Source organism: Rhineura floridana, chromosome 5 (assembly GCF_030035675.1).
Source record: "Rhineura floridana isolate rRhiFlo1 chromosome 5, rRhiFlo1.hap2, whole genome shotgun sequence".
In the NCBI taxonomy this organism is placed as follows: domain Eukaryota; kingdom Metazoa; phylum Chordata; class Lepidosauria; order Squamata; family Rhineuridae; genus Rhineura; species Rhineura floridana.
This window is the reverse complement of record NC_084484.1, coordinates 157,420,895-157,443,694: the sequence shown is the minus strand read 5'-3', so window position 1 is coordinate 157,443,694 and position 22,800 is coordinate 157,420,895. Positions and strand designations below refer to the sequence as shown.

At 42.2% G+C, this 22,800-nt stretch overlaps 1 protein-coding gene across 3 annotated transcripts in view; it reads right to left on the bottom strand.

The window, feature by feature from the left end:
• The window catches only part of ZDHHC20 (zinc finger DHHC-type palmitoyltransferase 20), a 71,028-nt gene extending 48,726 nt beyond the window's left edge, over positions 1 to 22,302 (bottom strand). For 2 of the 3 annotated variants that reach the window (XM_061628564.1, XM_061628565.1), the window contains exons 1-2: positions 21,760 to 22,302; positions 2,451 to 2,477 (exon numbers count right to left, since the gene is read on the bottom strand). In XM_061628564.1, the coding sequence (XP_061484548.1) occupies positions 2,451 to 2,477; positions 21,760 to 21,919 (187 nt within the window). In that variant the 5' untranslated portion in view covers positions 21,920 to 22,302. The remainder of the gene's footprint in view (positions 1 to 2,450; positions 2,478 to 21,759) is intronic. The other variant, XM_061628563.1, reaches the window with a different exon arrangement.
• Positions 22,303 to 22,800: the final 498 nt, after the last annotated feature.

Genomic DNA, 22,800 nt, shown 5'->3' with positions numbered 1-22,800 from the left:
GTGCCCTATGAATTAAGAAGCAACTCATAGCTGTTTCCACCTAATTTACAAGACTGCCAATTGCAGTCAGTTTCTTTTTGGTCCTTACTATTCCTCCATTAGCCTAATCTAACCTGATTTCATAAACAGGCATAATTAAGCTATATTAAGCTACACAATACTAAGTAGAAGGCTTGCTATTCCATCTTAAATCCAGTTGCTACTGCTATACTATCAATCCATCACTGAAGAAACCTTATTGCTAAGCTTCTACAGAACAATCTTACGAATGGTGAAAGAAAGCACCTGCTCTAATTAACTGATGGGTGGAGGGAGAGAACTGTTGCATGGTGTTGAATATTTACTATTATTTCATCTGTCACATTCTCATGCCAAAGGAGAGTTGTTGATCTACTTTCCCAAACTGATAACGAGTGGAAGTTTAAGAAGATATACAATTAAGCTTCAGCCCAAACCCAGAAATATTAGGGGATTCCACCAGCTCCAGAGACATTATGCAAACACTAGATTCTCCTGTGTCTGCCTTTAGTTTTTTACAATTCTATGAAATATTAAACTCTGATAAGAACATTTATTTAATTCATTCAAATATTTATAAGCAGCCTTTCTAGACCATGTACGCACTGGTTATACCCAGAATGGAAATATGAATGTTTAAAAGTTCATTTTGAAACTACAAATGATTTTTTTGGGTTTTTTTAAAAAACAGAAATGTCATCAACCTTGAGGTTTTTCTAACCTAAGTTCAAAGTCCACTATGAAATATAGGTTCTTAACTTCAGGATTTGTGAGGAGGACATTGTTCATTAAAGTGTCTAAGTTGCCATCCTGGGCTCCTAACTGGGAGGAAGGGTGGGATATAAATCAAATAATAAATAAATAAATAAATAAAATCCAGACTTAATTCACAAAAATTCCTGCTTAAAATCAGCTAGCCAATTATTGTTTGAATACCATAATGCATGAATTTAACTGAATTTTCAATTCCAAGCGTGCAAGGAGTACTACTACAACTAATCCTACCTTAGTAGGAGTTTATCTGCAGGAGTTTGTGTATTACTTGCCATAGTAGCTTTTTCCTCAGAGACAAATTCTGAGAGAGTATTACTTGGACCTTTCGGTTCAGAACTGTAGAACAGTAATCCTCTTACTTTTTTTAAAATCAAGAACCCTACTTTATAGGTGTCCCACAGAATAGACTGTTTTATGATAAGTGCTATAGTACAGATTCAGATATAGCATACAGAAAGAGGAAGAAACCAAACAGATAATACTAGATGATTACCAATAATAGAACACGGAACAGGAAGATCAATAACAGACTTCACAAGCAGGAGGAATACAAATGCAAAATGACAACAATAAGATGACTGGGTAATAAGAAACCTAGATTATCAATATAGATGTGAATATATATTCTGTTAACTTGGACAGGCCTCACATAGACAGACAGACACTTTGGCAATGCTTCAAGATAGCATCTTAGGATGCAATGGAAATCTGTAACAGACGGAACACTTAGGAAATATGGACACCGCAGGTTTCAATTGGTTAAACAGCCAATCTCTCCCCCAGGAATTGTAATACTGTGATGAAATGGTCAGCATCGTAATCAACTCTTTGCGGAAGCCATAGTTAAACTGGTAGAAAATGTATATGTATGTATTGAAGCTATGCAATCTAAGGAATTCTTCAAACAGCAATAACAGAATGATTAACATACCAGAAATGCAAAAAAAAATATTAAAGAGAAGTTCAGCTATTTCACACTGATCAACCATCAAGGGAAACAGATTCTTTTCAATAAGAACTTTAAGACTGGCAGTCTTGTCCTCAATTCTATGCTCTACAAACATTCCACCCTTCTTCCTGAATTTGTCATGCAGAAAGTGTACAGCTGAACAAGTCTCAGCAGCCTCTGATATACTTTCTTGGGAAAACTAATCAATCCTGAGACTGGCAGGTGGTACCATCAGCAATTCTCAGGATGCAGTACTTCAGTTTATGAATGGCCAGATGTGAGCCTACTTAAACGGCCTGTCAAACTTCCTGAGGACATTTTTGTTGATCAACTTCTCAAGCTTTCCAAATGCATGTCTAGTGTGCTAGACTGATACATACCTGGATATTTTTCTCTACAGAAAATCCATTACCTCCCCTTTTCTCTGTGTTAATTCCAAAAATATCAGGATTATAATTATAGGTAGTAACTACTCTTGCAAAAATAAAGGGAGAAATTAGCAAGGAAGAACATATATACATAATAAATGGTATACAGGAATAAAGAACAGGGAAAATTTGTGCCTTAATAAATCTACATAAATGGAATTCCAAAACTCAAACAAAGGGCCATCTATCTAGCAAGATTAGAGTTCAGATATTCAACCTATGATGAGAAATATAAAAAATTATAAACTTTACATTTTTATACACAGATAAAATATTCCTACCTTTTTCTCCAGTTGAGGTAATTGTAACTAGGAAAAAAGAGAAAAACCTTGAGTGAATATGCCTGTAGTCTTTTAAAAACTAATATTAATAAAACATGAATAAAGATATTAAGGTAATCCTGGAGAAAAAACATTTTGCCATTTTCCAAAGTACAAAAGTTTGAGGGGAAAATCAGCTTGTATATTCAAGGAATGAACACAATCCCTTTGACAAAAATTGTTGTGTCTATTTAGTGCCCATTTTAGTTCTTGGAAAAAAGTTGCAGCTGTGAGAAACAAATGCAGAGTTTGCTTCAATTTTATTTATTTCAATTTCCCTTCAAGAAAATGAAGCTTAAGAAATGGAGATGACCAAAGGGCAAAGCCACCTGAAGACCTAGAATCAAAATCACGTAAGCTTCGCATATACTGTGCCCTTGGACAAGCCAGTTCTTTCATACTCAGTGGCTCAGTTCAGACAATAGTATCTGGGCTCAAAATGCTGAGATATGAAATAGTCTTGTGCCTGCACCAGAGTCCCTTCCCTTCCATGGCTCTGCATTTAAGCCCAGAAATCTATCATTTCCCTTTTTGTCTGTTTTGGGAAACTATGGTTATATTAGCAGTATGTGGTGATACATTTTGAAGTGCAGGAGTTCATCATGATGCCACCCCCCCCGTAGATATGCCCTCACTGAGAGTCTTAAAAATGAAGGCAGCTCTGTTGATTTACTATCACACACGAACAGCCACACGCACACACATGCACACCAAACAGCAGCCGTACATAGCGTAACACTCCATTTATTAGCAGTTGACTGAGGCATAGTTACCTGGGAATAAGCTCCAACAAACTCAGTTCTGACTGCATAGGTTCAAACTGTAAAACACACTGAGCTTTAACAAAAGATCTTCAGCTGTCTGAAATGAAACCCTTGGCTTTTTAATTAGAATAGCAAACAATCTTGCAAAGAAGCATTTAGACTGCTAGCATGACATAGGAAAGGTTCTTCTCCCTCTCTCATAATACTAGAACTCGTGGACATTCAAAGAAGCTGAATGTTGGAAGATTCAGGACAGACAAAAGGAAGTACTTCTTTACTCAGCGCATAGTTAAACTATGGAATTTGCTCCCACAAGACGCAGTAATGGCCACCAGCTTGGATGGCTTTAAGAGAAGATTAGACAAATTCATGGAGGACAGGGCTATCAATGGCTACTAGCCATGATGGCTGTGCTGTGCCACCCTAGTCAGAGGCAGCATGCTTCTGAAAACCAGTTGCTGGAAGCCTCAGGAGGGGAGTGTTCTTGCTCTCAGGTCCTGCTTGCGGGCTTCCCCCAGGCACCTGGCTGGCCACTGTGAGAACAGGATGCTGGACTAGATGGGCCACTGGCCTGATCCAGTAGGTTCTTTTTATGTTCTTATGAACTCCATCAAAGAAAATGAAAGACATATCCAGCCTCTGCTTGATTTCCTTGTTCTTTCACTTCCTCTATTCTAATATGTCACAAACAAACTTGGAAGATTCCTTACCACCTCTGTCTCAAGGATAGTCCATAAAATACCATGGCACTCTGGCAGGCAGATTATGTCATTGCTCCTGCTCTAACAACAACAAAGACAAGCTGCAGCTGCACTCCCTTGCATTCCACTGCTGGTTGCCAGATTTGGAACAAGCCAAGATCTTAAACCAGGGATGGGGAACTCCTGGTCTACGTGCTCCCCTCCTGCCCATTAGTGTTTAGTGGAGAGCAGGTGAGGGGGAAAGGGCTTTGATACTTTTGCAAAATGTGCAATTACAGGTCCTTCCTCTGTAAGGAGAGCAAACAGAGGGAAATGCCTCAGCAGGTGTAAGGCTTAGGTTCCTTGCAATATGTGTCATTCAAGTATTTTAAAATTGCATGCATGCGATTTCCAGAATGTAAATTACATTTTGAAATTTTGTATTTTGAAAGGCAGGACTTGCTGTTCCAGTGGTGTACTGTACCGATGTTATCTGCAATCTTTTGCTGGAATTACTGAATCTTTTTGCCTTTTGCACAGTCTGGCCAGGTGTTGGAGAAGAGTGTTTTTTAAACAAACGTTATGAAGAAAAGTTCCATGGAGAAAATGGAGGGTGAAACTTGAGAAGAGTTACTAAGAGTTAAATGGGATAGTTTTGTATGATCTTAAGGCTGTGTAAAGGCTGGCTCCACCCAACAGCTTTGAACTAGGGTAATGTGGCCCTTTACTCCAAGAATGTTCCCCATCCCCATCTTAAATTAACTTCAAAATGTCATTTAAGTACCTGGTTTATTCTGAACCTGGACAAAATGGGAAACTAATTGAAAACTTCCTGGCTTATCATGGAGTGCCAAGAAAAGAGGATGGAAAGGAAAGTGTAACAGTGGAGACTGCAGGCAAAAAGTTGTGCATATATTGCCTTATTAAGCCGAGAAAATCATTTGAGCCAGGCCAACAGAATAAGAAGGAACAATGACTCATCAAATAGGGTTGCTCCAATGATGAATTACAAGGAAATTGTGCTGTCTACTGTGACGGTGGAGAATGTAGAACTAGATAAACTGAAATCAATCAATCAATATGTTTAGACTTATTCTGATGTAATCGTCATTCTGAATGCACATAAACTGAGAAGCAGCAAGTAGCAACTGTGAAACACAGCATGTGGTTTAGTTACACTTCCTAGAGTACAAAAGTGAAATGTACCAACAATAATCAAGTGTTTCTGAAAGATGCAGTAAACTGAGCTCAGTGCCCAAGCTTTACCATGGTAAACTTCTTATCTTCTCTTGTTGAAAAGAGAAACATCCAAAATGCACTTCTTTTGCACCACATGAAAGCCACTGCAAGATATTACTAAGAAATACTACATGAGTAGGTGTGTTAGTCTTGAAATTTGGCATTCGGTCATTTGCATGCAAAGAGAGCATATAATTTTCTTTCCCTAAAGGTTCCCTGGAAGGAAATAGCTTGAACACTGCTGAATACAACAATCTGCAGATCTGGATACATAAGGGGTAGTCCTACTCAGAGTAGATCAATTGGCCTTCATAGACATGATTCACTTATATGCATTAATTTCAATAGGCCTACTCTGATTTAGTTAAATATAACCCTGGAAGGCGCAGCCCCTTGCTGAGATTAAAAGCAGCCAAAAGCTTAAACAGCCCCGCCCCTCGCTCAGGAAGGAATCCTGAGAAAATACTAAAGAGTTAAGCCCCAGCTGACAGCCATCAGCCTCAAGTAACACATCACTGGCTGGCAGCAGTAGCTGGGAGGAACCAGCCACACATATAAAGTCAGAGCACCCTAGCGAGGGAGCCTGCTCCACGAGCTAGAGGGAGCCCCAGCTGATAAAGTGTCAAGGCGAGTTCGGCAGCAGGGCGAGGAGGCCAGGGCCCCCCACTCTGCCCGTCTGTTTCCTGACCTCAACTAAACCGCAATCTCAACCCATTGACGTAATAAACCTTAAACAAAACTATGCAGGTAAGAAGCCAGCAGGGGTGTGGGGGCTTTCCAGTGTTTTGCACCGCCTGCAGCATGTACGACTATCTGCCTGTTGGACAGAAGTCGTGGGTGTGCTCTCGGTGCAATGAGCTCCTGGCTCTCCGGGAACGACTTCATTTCCTTGAGGCCAAGGTGGCGGACCTGGAAAAGCTGAGAGAGGCACTCCTCCAGGTGTGTGGAGGAGGCCTTCAGGGACGTTATAGCTGTGTCACACTCCAACGATGATAGCTCTCCTGCAATCATGGACAACGATGGTCTCGGGGAAGGAGAGCATCCAGCTGAGGAAGAGGGAAACGATCCCTTAGAAGGGACCCATTCCTTGGGGGATGAGCAGCTATCCTCTCGTGCCGAGGATATATCTCCAGGGGGTGGAGGGATCCTTGTAGTGGGTGATTCGATCATTAGGAACATAGACAGTGGGGTGTGTGATGGGCGTGTAGACCGCAAGGTGTTTTGCCTGCCTGGTGCGAAGGTTGCGGATATCGCCCGTCGTTTAGATAGTTTGGTAGACAGTGCTGGGAAGGAGTCAGTGGTCGTGGTGCACGTTGGCACCAACGACATGGGGAAATGCAGCCGTGAGGTCCTGGAAGCAAAATTTAGGTTGCTAGGTAGGATGCTGAAAGCCAGGACCTCCAAGGTGGCTTTCTCTGAAATGCTACCGGTTCCACGCGCAGGACCAGCCAGACAGGCCCAGCTTCGCAGTCTCAATGCGTGGATGAGACGATGGTGTCGGGTGGAAGGGTTTGGATTTGTTAGGCACTGGGGAACATTTTGGGACAAGCCGGGCCTGTACAAAAGGGACGGGCTCCACTTGAACCAGAATGGAACCAGACTGCTGGCACTTAAAATTAAAAAGGTGGCAGAGCAGCTTTTAAACTGACTGAGGGGGGAAACCCAACAGGAGCTGAGAAAGGTCCGGTTCGGAATAAACCTCCCCCCTGGGATAAAAACCAAAGAAATGATGAAATTTTAGAAGGGGTAGGCCTAGAAGTAGGCATTGTGAGAGCAGGGGCACAGGATATAAATTCAGAAGAGCAAAATCACCACAGGCCTAACCACAAGTGCCAAAGACACTTGAAGGGAGACACTGCTTACAAGTGCCTGTACGCTAATGCTAGGAGCCTGCGAACCAAGATGGGAGAACTGGAGTGCTTGGTCTTAGAGGAGAGCATTGATATAGTGAGCATAACGGAGACCTGGTGGAATGGAGAAAACCAGTGGGATACGGTTATCCCTGGATATAAACTATATCGGAAGGACAGGGAAGGACGTATTGGTGGCGGAGTCGCTCTATACGTGAAAGAAGGCATTGAATCCAGCAAGCTCGAAACCCCAAAAGAGGCAGACTCCTCCACAGAATCGTTGTGGGTGGTGATACCATGCCCCAGGAGGGACTTAATACTGGGAACGATCTATCGTCCCCCTGATCAAAATGCTGAGGGAGACCTTGAGATGAGATATGAAATTGAGGAAGCATCCAAACTAGGAAATGTGGTAGCAATGGGTGACTTCAACTACCCAGACATAGACTGGCTGCATATGTGTTCCAGTCATGACAAAGAAGCAAAGTTTCTAGATATTCTAAATGACTATTCCCTAGACCAGTTGGTCATGGAACCGACCAGAGGGACAGCAACCCTGGACTTAATCCTCAGTGGGGACCGGGACCTGGTGCGAGATGTAAGTGTTGTTGAACCGATTGGGAGCAGTGACCACAGTGCTATTAAATTAAACATACATGTAACTGGCCAATTGCCAAGAAAATCCAACACGGTCACATTTGACTTCAAAAGAGGAAACTTCACAAAAATGAGGGGATTGGTAAAAAGAAAGCTGAAAAACAAAGTCCAGAGGGTCACATCACTCGAAAATGCTTGGAAGTTGTTTAAAAACACTATATTAGAAGCTCAACTGGAGTGCATACCGCAGATCAGAAAAGGTCCCGCCAGGGCCAAGAAGATGCCAGCATGGTTAACGAGCAAAGTCAAGGAAGCTCTTAGAGGCAAAAAGTCTTCTGACTTCAAAAAATGGAAGTCTTGTCCGAATGAAGAAAATAAAAAAGAACACAAACTCTGGCAAAAGAAATGCAAGAAGACAATAAGGGATGCTAAAAAAGAATTTGAGGAGCACATTGCTAAGAACATAAAAACCAACAACAAAAAATTCTATAAATACATTCATAGCAGGAGACCATCTAGGGAGACGATTGGACCCTTGGATGATAAGGGAGTCAAAGGTGTACTAAAGAACGATAAGGAGATTGCAGAGAAGCTAAATGAATTCTTTGCATCTGTCTTCACAGTGGAAGATATAGGGCAGATCCCTGAACCTGAACTAACATTTGCAGGAAGGGATTCTGAGGAACTGAGACAAATAGTGGTAACGAGAGAGGAAGTTCTAAGCTTAATGGACAATATAAAAACTGACAAATCACCGGGCCCGGATGGCATCCACCCGAGAGTTCTTAAAGAACTCAAAGGTGAAATTGCTGATCTGCTAACTAAAATATGTAACTTGTCCCTTGGGTCCTCCTCCATGCCTGAGGACTGGAAAGTGGCAAATGTAACGCCAATCTTCAAAAAGGGATCCAGAGGGGATCCCGGAAATTACAGGCCAGTTAGCTTAACTTCTGTCCCTGGAAAACTGGTAGAAAGTATTATTAAAGCTAGATTAACTAACCACATAGAAGAACAAGCCTTGCTGAAGCAGAGCCAGCATGGCTTCTGCAAGGGAAAGTCCTGTCTCAGTAACCTATTAGAATTCTTTGAGAGTGTCAACAAGCATATAGTGTACTTAGACTTTCAAAAAGCGTTTGACAAGGTACCTCACCAAAGGCTTCTGAGGAAGCTTAGCAGTCATGGAATAAGAGGAGAGGTCCTCTTGTGGATAAGAAATTGGTTAAGAAGCAGAAAGCAGAGAGTAGGAATAAACGGACAGTTCTCCCAATGGAGGGCTGTAGAAAGTGGAGTCCCTCAAGGATCGGTATTGGGACCTGTACTTTTCAACTTGTTTATTAATGACCTAGAATTAGGAGTGAGCAGTGAAGTGGCCAAGTTTGCTGATGACACCAAATTGTTCAGGTTTGTTAAAACAAAAAGGGATTGCGAAGAGCTCCAAAAAGACCTCTCCAAACTGAGTGAATGGGCAGAAAAATGGCAAATGCAATTCAATATAAACAAGTGTAAAATTATGCATATTGGAGCAAAAAATCTGAATTTCACATATACGCTCATGGGGTCTGAACTGGCGGTGACCAACCAGGAGAGAGACCTCGGGTTTGTAGTGGACAGCACGATGAAAATGTCGACCCAGTGTGCGGCAGCTGTGAAAAAGGCAAATTCCATGCTAGCGATAATTAGGAAAGGTATTGAAAATAAAACAGCCGATATCATAATGCTGTTGTATAAATCTATGGTGCGGCCGCATTTGGAATACTGTGTACAGTTCTGGTCGCCTCATCTCAAAAAGGATATTCTAGAGTTGGAAAAGGTTCAGAAGAGGGCAACCAGAATGATCAAGGGGATGGAGCGACTCCCTTACGAGGAAAGGTTGCAGCATTTGGGGCTTTTTAGTTTAGAGAAAAGGCGGGTCAGAGGAGACATGATAGAAGTGTATAAAATTATGCATAGCATCGAGAAAGTGGATAGAGAAAAGTTCTTCTCCCTCTCTCATAATACTAGAACTCGTGGACATTCAAAGAAGCTGAATGTTGGAAGATTCAGGACAGACAAAAGGAAGTACTTCTTTACTCAGTGCATAGTTAAACTATGGAATTTGCTCCCACAAGATGCAGTAATGGCCACCAGCTTGGATGGCTTTAGAAGAAGATTAGACAAATTCATGGAGGACAGGGCTATCAATGGCTACTAGCCATGATGGCTGTGCTGTGCCACCCTAGTCAGAGGCAGCATGCTTCTGAAAACCAGTTGCCGGAAGCCTCAGGAGGGGAGAGTGTTCTTGCACTCGGGTCCTGCTTGCGGGCTTCCCCCAGGCACCTGGTTGGCCACTGTGAGAACAGGATGCTGGACTAGATGGGCCACTGGCCTGATCCAGCAGGCTCTTCTTATGTTCTTATGTTCTTATGTTCTTATACTTGGGACCTAAGTCACATAGGGCTTTAAACACTAGTATAAGCATCTTAAACTGAGTCTGGAAACAAACTGGCAACCAATGCAGCTCTTTTAAAGCAGGCTATATGAGATCTAAATGCACTTTGTACCAGTTTCTGAGTCGTCTTCAAGAGCAGTCCCACGAAGACCACATTGCAATAATATTGCTTGGCTCAAGAGCTGGCCATTATTTGTAGTCACCACTAACCCTTGGTTGGTGTATATTTGTGTGTGTCTTTGATATCACACAGGACTTCAGAGCAGATAGAAGAACTTCTGCCTGCCCTCAAGCTCATTAGAAGAGCCCTGCTGGATCTGATCAATAGCTCACCTCAGCCCTGTAGTCAGACCTCCTTGTTAGGTGGGGCAGAGACATTTCTAGGTGGGGCATTTTGGGGGGAGGTGCATAACATCAGCCAATCCCCCCCACCCCACTGGTGGAGAGGATATGAAGATCAGGCTTTTGTTGTGCAGTCGCCGTGTTTTATTCACTGAATTTTTCAGACAGCCCAATTCATAAATTGTTCCTGTTCTTAAAATAAGCTGTCATTCTTTATATGGAAGGTACCACTGTCTGTCATATGACAAGAATTTTCCAAAACAAAACCAAACCAACAAAAACCAACCAGATGCCTAAGGAAAGCCCACAAGCAGGACCTGAGTACAATATTACTCTCCCCTAGTGAGGCTCTTGGCATAGGGCAAGATGGGCACAGCTCAACTACTAATCTTTCTGAAACAGCACAGTCAATCACAATAATCATTCATACATTTCATTCCTTGGCGATCACTCGTGGCCGAGTAAGATTGTCTTCAAAGATAAGCTCTTTAACAGTGGGTCCGTAAGTGACTGTGGAGGCCAATTCTGGATCCACACAGCCTCCCACAGTGAGGACATAGGTTTCCAGATGGAAGATGGTCGCGATGAGGATTTGTTTGACGTGCCTTCCGCTTAGCTCGTTTGTCCCATTTGCCCTGTAGTCGTGCTTCTTCAAAGTCCACAGCACCTTTGATAATAGCCGACCTCCATTTGGGACGTTCATGGGCCAAGACTTCCCAGTTGTCAATGTTCATCTTACATTTTTTTTAGATTCGCTTTAAGAACATCTTTAAACCTCTTTTGCTGTCCACCTATGTTCCGTTTTCCATCCTTAAGTTGGGAGTAAAGTAGCTGCTTTGGAAGACGGTGATTAGGCATTCGAACAACGTGGCCGGTCCAGCAAAGTTGATGTTGAAGGATCATTGTTTCAACATTGGTAGTCTTTGCTTCTTCCAAAACGCTAACATTAGTCCGTCTGTCTTCCCAAGTAATTTGCAGAATTTTCCGGAGGCAGCATTGGTGGAATCTTTCAAGAAGTTGGGAGTGGCGTTTATAAATGGTCCATGTTTCACAGACATACAGTAAGGTCAGTAGTACAATGGCTTTGTAAATAAGCATTTTGGTCTCCCTGAGAACATCCCAATCCACTCTACGCTTCATTCGGGAGAATGCGGCACTTGCAGAGCTCAGACGATATTGAATTTCAGCATCGATGTCAGCTTTTACAGAGAGATGGCTGCTGAGATAGGGGAAATGATCAACATTCTCCAACATCACAGCATTAAGCTGGATTGATGGTGCTACAGAGGGATTAGTTCGCACCTGTTGATGAAGCACTTTGGGTTTTTTAATATTAAGTGAGCCCAAGCTTTTCATATGCTTCTGCAAAGACATTTAGGATAGTTTTAAGATATTTCTCTGAATGTGCAGAGACTACATTATCATCACATATTGAAGTTCTACAACAGAGGTTGACATTTCCTTACTTTTTGCTTTTAGCCTACTGAGATTAAAAAGCTTTCCACTGGTTCGATATATGATTTCCACACCAGTAGGAAGTTTCCCCTCAATAAGGTGTAGAATCATAGCAATGAAAATAGCAAATAAGGTAGGAGCAACGACGAATCCCTGTTTTATGCCTGATCCGACTCTGAATGGATCACTCTGAAAAACATTGTTGTCCAAAATTGTTGCTGTCATGTTGTCATGGAGTTGCAAAATATTCACAAATTTATCAGGGCATCCAGTTTTCAGAAGGATGGTCCAGAGAGCGGTTCGATTCAGTGTCAAAGGCCTTAGTCAGATCAATAAACGTCATCTTTAAAGGTCGATTCTGCTCCCAGCATTTTTCTTGAAGCTGTTGTGCAGTGAAGATCATGTCCACTGTTCCCCTGGAAGGGCGGAAACCATTTTGAGATTCGGGGAGGACATCCTCTGAGATCGGCAGGAGGCGATTTGTGAGGATCCTTGCAAGGAATTTACCTGTGGTAGCAAGAAGAGAGTTACCTCGATAGTTCCCACAATCTATTCTATCACCCTTCTTTAAAAAGGTGATAATTATGGCATCCCTAAAGTCTGCCAGGATCTCCTCCCTCATCCAGAATTTTCCGATGAGCTTATGAAGTTGTTGTGTAAGTTCAGGCCCATCTTCTTTAAAGATTTCAGCAGGAATCCCATCAGGTCAACTAGCTTTGTTGTTCTTCATTTGATTGATAGCTTTACTGATTTCATCCAAATTAGGGGATACTGCAAGCTCGTCTCTAGTTTGTTGCTGTGGAATTTGCAAGAAGACCTCACCAGCCACAACAGAGTTACAATGAAGGAGGTCGTGGTAATGCTCTTTCCAGCACAGTGCAATAGACTCTTTATCCTTAAGTTTGTGTCATGGCCCCTTTGGAGGACTCGAAGGAAGAGGCAGCAGCGCTGGACCCAGAGGAAGGAACAAGCAGAATCCCTGAAGACACAACTCCAGCTCTTCCCCAGCTGGAGAATGTCCAGGTCCCGGCTGAAGCCTTTCAAGCAGATTCAGGGGATGAACAGGAGGCTCCCCTTCCCTCTGCAGAGCGAAGACGCCAGCGAGTATCGCAGCAATGGAGGAGGAGTTCGGGCCGTTTAAGAACAAGCGGCTCTGAGAAGTTGGGAGACTGATAACCTGCACCTGCCTAGGAAGTGGGTCCTTTTGCTAGCCCCAAGTGTAGAATGGGTTACAATGTGAAGAGAAAGAAAACATGCAATAAAATTGCACATTAGCTAAACCATTTAGCTCGGAGGTTGGCAACAAGGAAGAGGGCCTTCTCAGTGGTGGCCCGCAAATTATGGAATGATCTTCCACACTGCTATCTTTTCGGCGCCAGGTCAAGACTTTCCTCTTCTCCCAGGCATTTTAGCATGTGTTTTTAATTTTTTTTAGTGTTTTTATATTTGTATATTTGCTTTTAATGTTTTTAATTGTTGTAAACCGCCCAGAGAGCTTCAGCTATGGGGCGGTATACAAATGTAATAAATAATAATAATAATATGAAAAAAATAGTTTCTTTTTAGAATAAAAAACACACAACTAAACTGGAGTATCTGTAATGGAAGGGTTTCTTCTCTTGAATAAAAAGATGAAGCAATGTTTCAATTAAAGTTAACTTAGAATCCCTTCTTCTACAGCTTTGATCAAAAGGTTCTCAAGAACAATTAGTTGGTTTTACAGATGGCACCATGAGTAAGATAAAAGGAGTATTTCAAAGCTCACGTTTATAAACAAAAAGAGGGAGCGAAATGTTATAAATATATGATAGCATTTTACTTCCAAATTATATAAAGAACAATTTTAACTTATGGAATAAAATAAATCACTAAAAACAGGAGCACGCATGACTTCTGAGGCTAAGACATTTAGGGCATGCTCGGCAGTAAATAACAATGGTGCAGGCAGCATTTGTAGCATTACAATTCCCATGCCCCATCTACAACCCCGCAGGCTACAATGCAGCACAACCCCTAAACCCACAACCTTTATGGATTTCATTAAATTCCTTAACCAATTACACAATGCTGCCTCAAACACAAGATTATCACTTGAAATGCTTCAACAAGCATTTCTATTTTGTTATTTAGGGGAGAGAGATTCTAGTCGTCATGTTGATGATGACAGTAGAACATGCAAGCTCAAGAATCAAGTTTATGCATATTGTAGACATTTTAACATACCGTACTTAGCAAAAATATGGTGAAAACAACCCTTGGCTTTTTTATCATGTTACATCAGGGCTTTACCAGCTGAATTGGCTCCGAATCCATTTCCAGGCCCAATTTAAAGTGCTGATATCAAAATATAAAGCCCTAAACAGCTTAGGACAAGGTAACCTGAAAGATTGCCTCCTCCCAATTATGTCTATTATAACCTTCATGCCCTGCTCCACGTGCTCTACCAAGTGAAGCAAGGCAAGTAGTTACACAGAGGGCCTTTTTGGTATTGACACATTAACTATAGCTAATAGAGGCTTCCCTGATGACTCCTCTAACCTATTTCTGGTGTCAGGCGAAGAGCCTTTTGCTCACTCAGGCTTTTTCCTTTAAAAATTGATGTAAATTGATTTTGGCTGTCTGTTGCAAGGATAATTTTAGCTGTCTTTTATTGTTGATTTAAATTATTATACTGTATTTTTAATATTGTTTTGTTGTAAGCCACCCAGGGAATATTTACTGATGGGCAGCTGCATACATTTAATGAACAAAAATGATAATAAGGCCATGAAGATATTACAATAACGTGCCCCTAACATATTTGTAGTAATTCTTTAGCCATCACCAGATAAGACCTACAAATCAGAAGTAGTATTCACATTCAGGTAGGAATTTTAATATAGAAAAAACCAACCGCCATGCTTCTTTGCTTTGAACTGCAAGATCTGTTTCAAAACTTAACAGCAACTCCAACAGAAGTGATTTAACCAATCTCAACACACAATATGAGCTACGATGCTTGAGGCACAAAATAGGCAAAGTGTTGCCATAGACTAAGAGTGAAAAAGGAGAAAGAATACAAACCTATGCTTCACATAGGCGTGTCTTAGTAACAATCTTCAGTACTGACACACACACACACAATACTGCCAACAAAGATTCTGCTTTAACCTTTAAACACCTGCTGAAAACCTTTCTGTTCCACAAGGCTTATGCGGGCAATAAGATGTCTTTTTGCAATAGTTGACCTTTGTTTTTACAGTATTTTTAAATTATTTTTATTGTACGGGTTTTTTGTTGTAAGCCACTTAGATTTTTTTTAAAAATAGTGGTATACAAATATGTTTTAAAATAAAACAAATAATATATGTGCATTTTTAATCTATTCAGAATTTGTATGCATGGAGATGGTGTGTTTATGGAACCAGTCAAGCATTCTAGTCAAGCCTATTTCATTTGGATCTTTACACCTGACAATTGTGCTCCCGTTAAATTTCAGTGGGACTTGTGCAGTTCTCCAAGAGATTATGCCCAACATCTTTTGATCTCTTCCAGTCCAATTTGGATTCAAGCCAATGCTGTTGTTCTGAAAGTCTTGGCATCTTTTTACCCACCCTGAATCATCTGGACTCCACACACAAATTCTCAATACTGAATAATTTCTGACAGGCTTGAGGGTTTATTTTGGGAACTCAATAGAGTGGCTGGCTGCATGTTTCTAGGAATGAACTAAGAGCATTCCAAATTACCTAGAAGTGATGATTTCAAATCCACATTTTACCCCTTTGTTATATAAACATTTTTGTTCACTATATACCAGCACAGTAGCGAGCTACATTTGTCTTGCCTATTCCACTTTTATCTTGCCCTTTAATTCATACTCGAATACAGCCTGTTCATCTAATTAACTGACCAGTGTGCTGCCAACTTCAGCTGTTTTACAAACTACTTTAGGTTAATCTGTAGCGTTGAGACAAGGTGGATCATACAATGTCAGTTATTTTTCTGTCTCCACATGTTATACGTGCAGCAAAAGTATTGAACACTTTTGGAGTATTTGGAGAAACAAGGGCTGTGAGCACACTAGTTGCCTACAGTAAAGCATTTCCACTGGCTGCACCTGGAGGGGCAACGGGATGATCTGCCAATCAGTTGTGAAATCTGTGTGAAGCTGAATTTAAAAATGCACTCAAGCTGATCCCACCAGGTTTTACAGTAAGAGGCAGGGTTGACTAGCATTGTGTGCCCCTGTTTTTAGAAAAGAGAGATGGACACACGCTGGAACCGGCAGAACGGTAAGTGTCTCTACCCAAGCTCTCATATTCAAAGCAAATTCCCTATCTTCCATACATGGCTCGCTTAAGTTCATCTGAGCTGTTTTGAAAGTCACTAGGTTTTTAAAAACACTTGTTAAATGATGCTTAATAAGGAAGACAGAGCAGGGAAATACCAGTCTAGGGTATGGGAAATGAACCAGACACTACAAGAGATACCACACCTAGTATCCTGTCTAACAGAACTCCCAGATGTTTCCTATTCTGCTAGGTATTTTACCGACAATAACACACTTCTTCAAATTCCTGGGGAATGTCGCTGCTGCTTCTAGCCAACATGCTTCTGCTTTTCAAGTATCTTCCCTGCATCTGCCTTTCTAGCCTTTTGACAGCCTTCTTCCCTTTAGAGCCATTATGCTCCACATGTTTCAAATACAAACGCAACTTCCACAAGCACACTTAATTAAACAATGTTCAAACTTTATATCAGTGTATTTGCCTGCAACACAGCTGCAACACCATTATAAAACTGAACACTGGCAACCCAACTCAAGTATATTACTCTGCTTCAGCCAAGGCAACTTTCCTGAAGAGGAAGCCACATGTACGTTGCTCCAGTTATCCGTGGCTCTTCGGTATAGTCAAGACAGCTGCCCAGGAGGAAGCACAGCAGACATATTATGCCTGCTGTCTAGCATGCCCAGGCTAAGCCCTGCTTATTCAACATTACATGATGTGATTTTGTGAACCAATGATACTTCACCAGGCACTATAAACCCTAGCAAAGAAAAAAAATGTACAGCATTTCACAACTACCTCCATCCTTCTTTTTGTCCCCTCCTGCAAAGCGCCCACATCAATCAACCTCTGCCTAGGACTTTTATGCATCACAATAAAATCAAAATGTCTTGTACTTTATTAGATGTCTGGTCAGCCACTGTGAGGATGCTGGACTACACAGTCCCTAGCTAACCTGGCTAAGATATTTTTGTGTTGAAAGTTATCCTTAAAATAAATGGCTGGAATAGCCGATAACTTTCATTAGCCTTCCAACCATACAATTCCAATCTTGGTATTGTGGGACAGATAAAAACCCTGAGAGAATAAAAACTCCTTATGCACAATATGAGAGTGTTAAAAGATTACAAAACAATAACTATTGCTGTTATATATAGATTCCCCCCCAGGTTAAAAATATCTTATTCAATGTTTTGGCTTCTGTCTTTAAAAATGTTTTGCTTCTGATTTTCCAAAATAGCAAACAATAAAACTGAACATTACAAGGCAAAACTAAACAAATTAAAACAAGGTCATACACAACACAGACAATTTTTTCTCCATTTATAATCGGGTTTTATTATTTTATGGATTTTATTTATTATATTGTACCCTGCTCTGGCACTGAATTTAATGAAGAGGGGGCTAGAAGTGCCACAAATAATACATAAATAAAATAATGACAAATTATTTTAGCAAATAGTACCAGCGTATACAAATTTAAAGATTTGACTTCTATTGTTGATCTTCACACATACATGCCATCTTTATCTTTTCCTTCAAATCCCTCCACATGACCCACTTTTCTTTGAGGCCTTTGGCTTAACTTCTCACTCCTCTTCCACAACTGAAAATGGAAATGAACTGCCTTCAAGTCAATCCCGACTTATGACTACCCTATGAATAGGGTTTTCATGGTAAGTGGTATTCAGAGGGGTTTACCATTGCCTCCCTCTGAGGCTAGGCCTGCTCAGCTTGCCACAGCTGCACAAGCTAGCCCCTTCCTTGCCTGCAACTACCAGCTGGGGGGCAACTGGGCTCCTTAGGACTATGCAGCTTGCCCACAGCTGCACAGGTGGCAGGGCACATAACCCCTGAGCCATATAATGATAATGCCTGTCTATATCAATTACTGTATTGACAATTTGCAATAGAAGATGTTCAAAACTAAACATTTCACCTCCCCCTTTATCTTCCCTCTCTAAATCTGGGATGCTAGAGGAAGACGATCATAGCCTTTGCAGTCAAAGGCTGATCCAACAGAAAGAGTGCTGTCAGCTACACAGTTGCTAACCTTTTGAAGTTCCCATGCGCATGGTAACTATCACTCCTAAGCACTATTAGCTCTTTTTTTTTACTGAAGATACATATATGATACAACTTTATTTCAATATATTTATATATCTTGTGCTTTTAATATATGTGAGAGCTATATATATATAGCATATCTCATACAAAAAAATATTACCTGATTAAGATATAATGATTTCAGTCCAAACTACGTTTTAAACTAAGACTCTGGGACTAAGAATCAGGATCATATTCTGGTTTGATATCCTAGTTTGTAGGGGGCATTTTAACTCATAGTTTCCCAGTTCAGACATCATAGGAAACTTGGGGCATAAGAAACGACAAAATCTTCATTGAAACTTGGCATGTAAGGGAAGGAGGTACATGGCTTGTTCCTGATCTGAGATCATTACATCTGAACCAAACTTATATGTTGACTGCTTACTGGGCCTCCATGTGACAATGACACTGCATGTAAGAAAGAACAAGAGCTTGAATATTATTTCAAACAATGGGTTTTATGAATCTTTTGCCAAGAAAACCTTCAAAGGACAGGGATATAGACAAAGCCTTGATTGCTGAAAGCATTTTGAATATGAACACGTATTTCGCTGTAAAATCTTAGCTTCCTATATCGTAAGTGTTGTACGAATAGCACTACCATCATAACTTCACCACACAACCTAGCCAATGTCAGACAGGCCAACAATATCAATGTATCTTTCATTTATAATATAGCAAGTTCACTAGCTCTGTTTGGTTAATCAAATCAGGGGTCATAAATGTGTGAAGAGGGAGAAACCGCTTGCACAGCCAGCCTCAACACGTTGATCCAGTTCTCTTGCAAACAACATACATGTGTACAAGTTGTACGCACAAAGGCTCTCTCTGTATTCTACGTTTGCAAGCTACAGATTGCACACTCTGACCCTACATGCATACATAAAACTTGTACATGAGCAGCTTCTGTTCAAAAGATCAGGATCAACACATGGAGGTTGAGAGGAAGGAAAGTAGGCATTATCCCATTTCCCTTCCATGCATTGACAAAACAGGGCTATTGCATCTAAAAAGGAGCTCATCATTATTCCTACGCATACACATAGATAAGGCTGAGATATGATGGTCTGGAACAAGTAATTAAGGGAATTCATAACTGAGACAGGATTTGAATGCTATTCTTCCAGGTCAAAGTCTTTCACTGGATCCACTGAGATACACCAGCTTTATCAGGCAATACATAGCTGTGGTAGCCATCATTTGAATCAGTCAATCCTTTTACACACACCAAGTTCAATGGGCTTTAGTTTCATACCATCATGCATAGGATCAGGTTACAAGCTTTATTGTACTTATCTGGAAGTTATTCCCATTACAATCAGTGCCAGTTTGGTTAAGAATTACACTGAAAGTCTATTTAAAATGCACTAAATTTTAGAATCAACAGTTAGAAGGATGAAAATATTATGGCTTGGATCCAGGCTTTGCTTCTGCTGACAGGTGGATCCTCTTACTTGGGTGATGCTTCCACTAGTGGAACTAGAGGAGGTGACTTTGCTGATTCCCCCTTCCCCTGCAGCCCCCTGCACACACTGAAAGTCTGCTCTAAAGGGTCCCCCAACATTCCAGAACAGTGCAAGATGTGGTATTGGAGACTGGAGACAGAGCAGCGATGTAGTTGTCTGGGGTCACGGGGGTGATAGTCATAGACCCATAACATGTTTGGGAGCAGGATACCAGTGAGGTCCCTATGTACGAGCCAATCAGCATGAAAAGGAAGTGTGTTAGCCACTGAGAAGAGTCCTTCCTTGCTGATTGGAGCCAATCAAGGTGAAAGGAAATGAGTCTGTCACTGAGAAGACTCTTATCAGTAGCTCACACACAGCCTCCCCTTTCATGATGAATGGCTCCTAGGGACATTTGTTGTAGTGTAGCATGGACTCGCGAAATGACCACGAAAGCAAGAGAGAAAGTAGAAAAGGGGCCTCATGGTTGTGAGGGGTGTGTGGTATGACTATCATGAAGGGACCCTGCACTTCTGAACTGCCACTACACTACTGCAGCAGGGAGAGGCAGGAATAAGCAAAAGCCTTCCCCCCTTCCACTGGCAGGATTCCTTCACTGGAACAAAGCCTTCTGTGAACAGAACCCCTATGCTTTTTGTTTTGCTTTAAATTCTATTTTGTGAAGCAGAAACATTGACAGAGGAAAACAAACAGCAGGTTTTGAAAATGTTTCCATATTTTAACAAGGAATGCTCTCACGATATTATGATTTACAGGATGAAGACTCAAGGATGGTTAGTGAATTAACTCAAAAGTTGATAAAGAACAGTAATCAAGGCTGAAAGCAATAATCTGCTCACAATAATCTTAGCTCCTTCACCTTGAATTAGTTACCAGAACATTATTCTGCAGTGGCTGTCATTAAAACATATTTGCCATTCAGCAAATATATATGAATGCAGCCTATTTTCAAAAATCTACCTTTTCATCTTGTTTAATTACCCTAATTATGGGAAAAAGAGCTACTGAAGTGGGTAACTAACTTGTATTAAATGATCTTGAGTAGGCATCCATAATAATTTCAAGAGGTTTAGGCTCATACTAACATCTTGCCATACAAGTGAAACTTGTATCTTAAACCTGTTCCACACCCATCGTCCTTATTGTCTTTGGGTTGGATTGTTTGATGCTGAACTACTTCATAACCCAGAAGGTTCAATTATCAGACCCTTCTAGGGTGGTCTCTCTCCAGGAACCTTGGTCATTCAAGTAGCAATGACAAGAGAAGCACGCTGAAGTGCTGCAGGAGTTGTTGTTGTCTGCACTTCTGGTCTCAAATCTTGTCCAGTGAAAGGGACTTTCACCAGCATTTCAGCATCAACTAAAGAATCACATACTCATGTTGAATGGCAGCCTCATGGAAATGTAATCTGGTGCAAAAACGTACACAAGAAAAAGTGAAAACCCAAAGATTTTAGCACAGTACAATATTCAGTTAAACATTTGATGTAGGGTCAGGTTGCAACCCTATGCACGTTTATCTGAACTCAAATGGGCCTCCAAGTAAAGATGCTTAGGATCGCACTGTTCAGGTCCCAGGAATACCCTGTTGCACTCACAGCCAGAGCTGCAAAACGGTGGACTTGCTCCTTTCAATCCATGCACTTGAAGTGGAAACTAATCCACATTCACCAACAGAAGTAAAGAGCTTGCGCCTGGCTGCTCTCTCTTCCAGATTAATAAATGCAAAACATCCTGGTGTGCTCCGCTGCATGCAGCGCTAGAGACCAAGGTGGAGACGAGAGCAGGCAACAGGTCTCCCCAGATTCTTTTGGGATGAATAACCGCTGGGCTGGTCCTCACCGCTGCTCAGCAGGGAGGAAGGAGGGGAGGAGACAGATGTAATTTAGGGAAGGAGGAAGTCCGAGACTTATCTTCCCACCATGAATGCTTAGCGGTAAGTTGGGGGGGAGACAGCATCTACCTGAAACTCACCACCTTCCACCCCTATTACAACGGCGGTTTAAGGGACATCCCAGGAAGTGCTTTTTTCTGCCGCCTGTCAGAGAGCGCCCAGCCAGCTTACTCACACACACACAGCTCCACCACGTAGGCGTAATAGGACCAGGCCACAACCAGGGCGATGAAGACCACGGGCACCCAGGCTAGCACCTTCTGGCAACACTTGAGGACGTGCGACGGCGCCATCTTTCCCGCCGTCGAGCGGCCGCCGCCGCCCGCAGGAGCCATCTGCGCCGCCGCCACCACCACCAGGACCGCCTCTCAGGTCTCCGCTGCGGCGAAGCCTTCTCTTTCTGCCTGCCAATAAGCCAGCCAGCCAGCCGCTCCCGCCCGCACGCTAAGGGGGCAGGGCCGGCTTGTCTGCCTGCCTCCTATGCTGCGATTCCGGAGGGCGGGAAGAGGAGATTTCGGTGCCCTCACGCTACAGTTTGGGCAGAGAGACTGAGGACACGGCAGTTGAGGCTGGGAATCAAGTAATGCGTGTGAAGGAGGGGAACACCCACGATGCAGAGGCGGCGGGGGCGGGCGGCGTCCTTCCCTCCCTCATCCAAACAGCCGCCTATCCTCCCTCGCGCAAAAAGCTACCTCGACTTTTCTACCCTACAGACGTGCTCAAGGTCATGGCGAGACAGCCCTGCCCTTGCCTTCCACGTGAACGGAGTCAGAAAGCAATCCCGCCCTTGCCTCTGCAGTCCTCCTCGCCGTCAAGTCGGCTCTCGGCATTTTTCGGGCGCCCGCGCGGATCGTCGGAAGGGAGCCATCCGTGTAGCCGCTTCTTTCATCTTGGTTGCGTGACTCAAATAAAAATGCTAGATAGGCCAACTTATTTTATGGTTCCAACAGAATTTAGATCGGAGGTTTTCAAACGGTCGGCCCCGAGGTCTATTCAGGTGGGCTACAAGATTGAAGAAGAGTAAATAATATCCGTCCTTGGCCTGCACTTAATTCCATGACTTGAAGTCCTCTTCAGACGTTCTTTTCTCCACGTTGTTTCGAGCTCACCCCGTCCCCTGCTCATCCCCCCCCACACACACAGATGGGGGGGGAGTCTGCTATACTCTGTTGGCTCCTTGCAAATATTAAGAGTCCTAAAAAGCCGGGGTGCTATA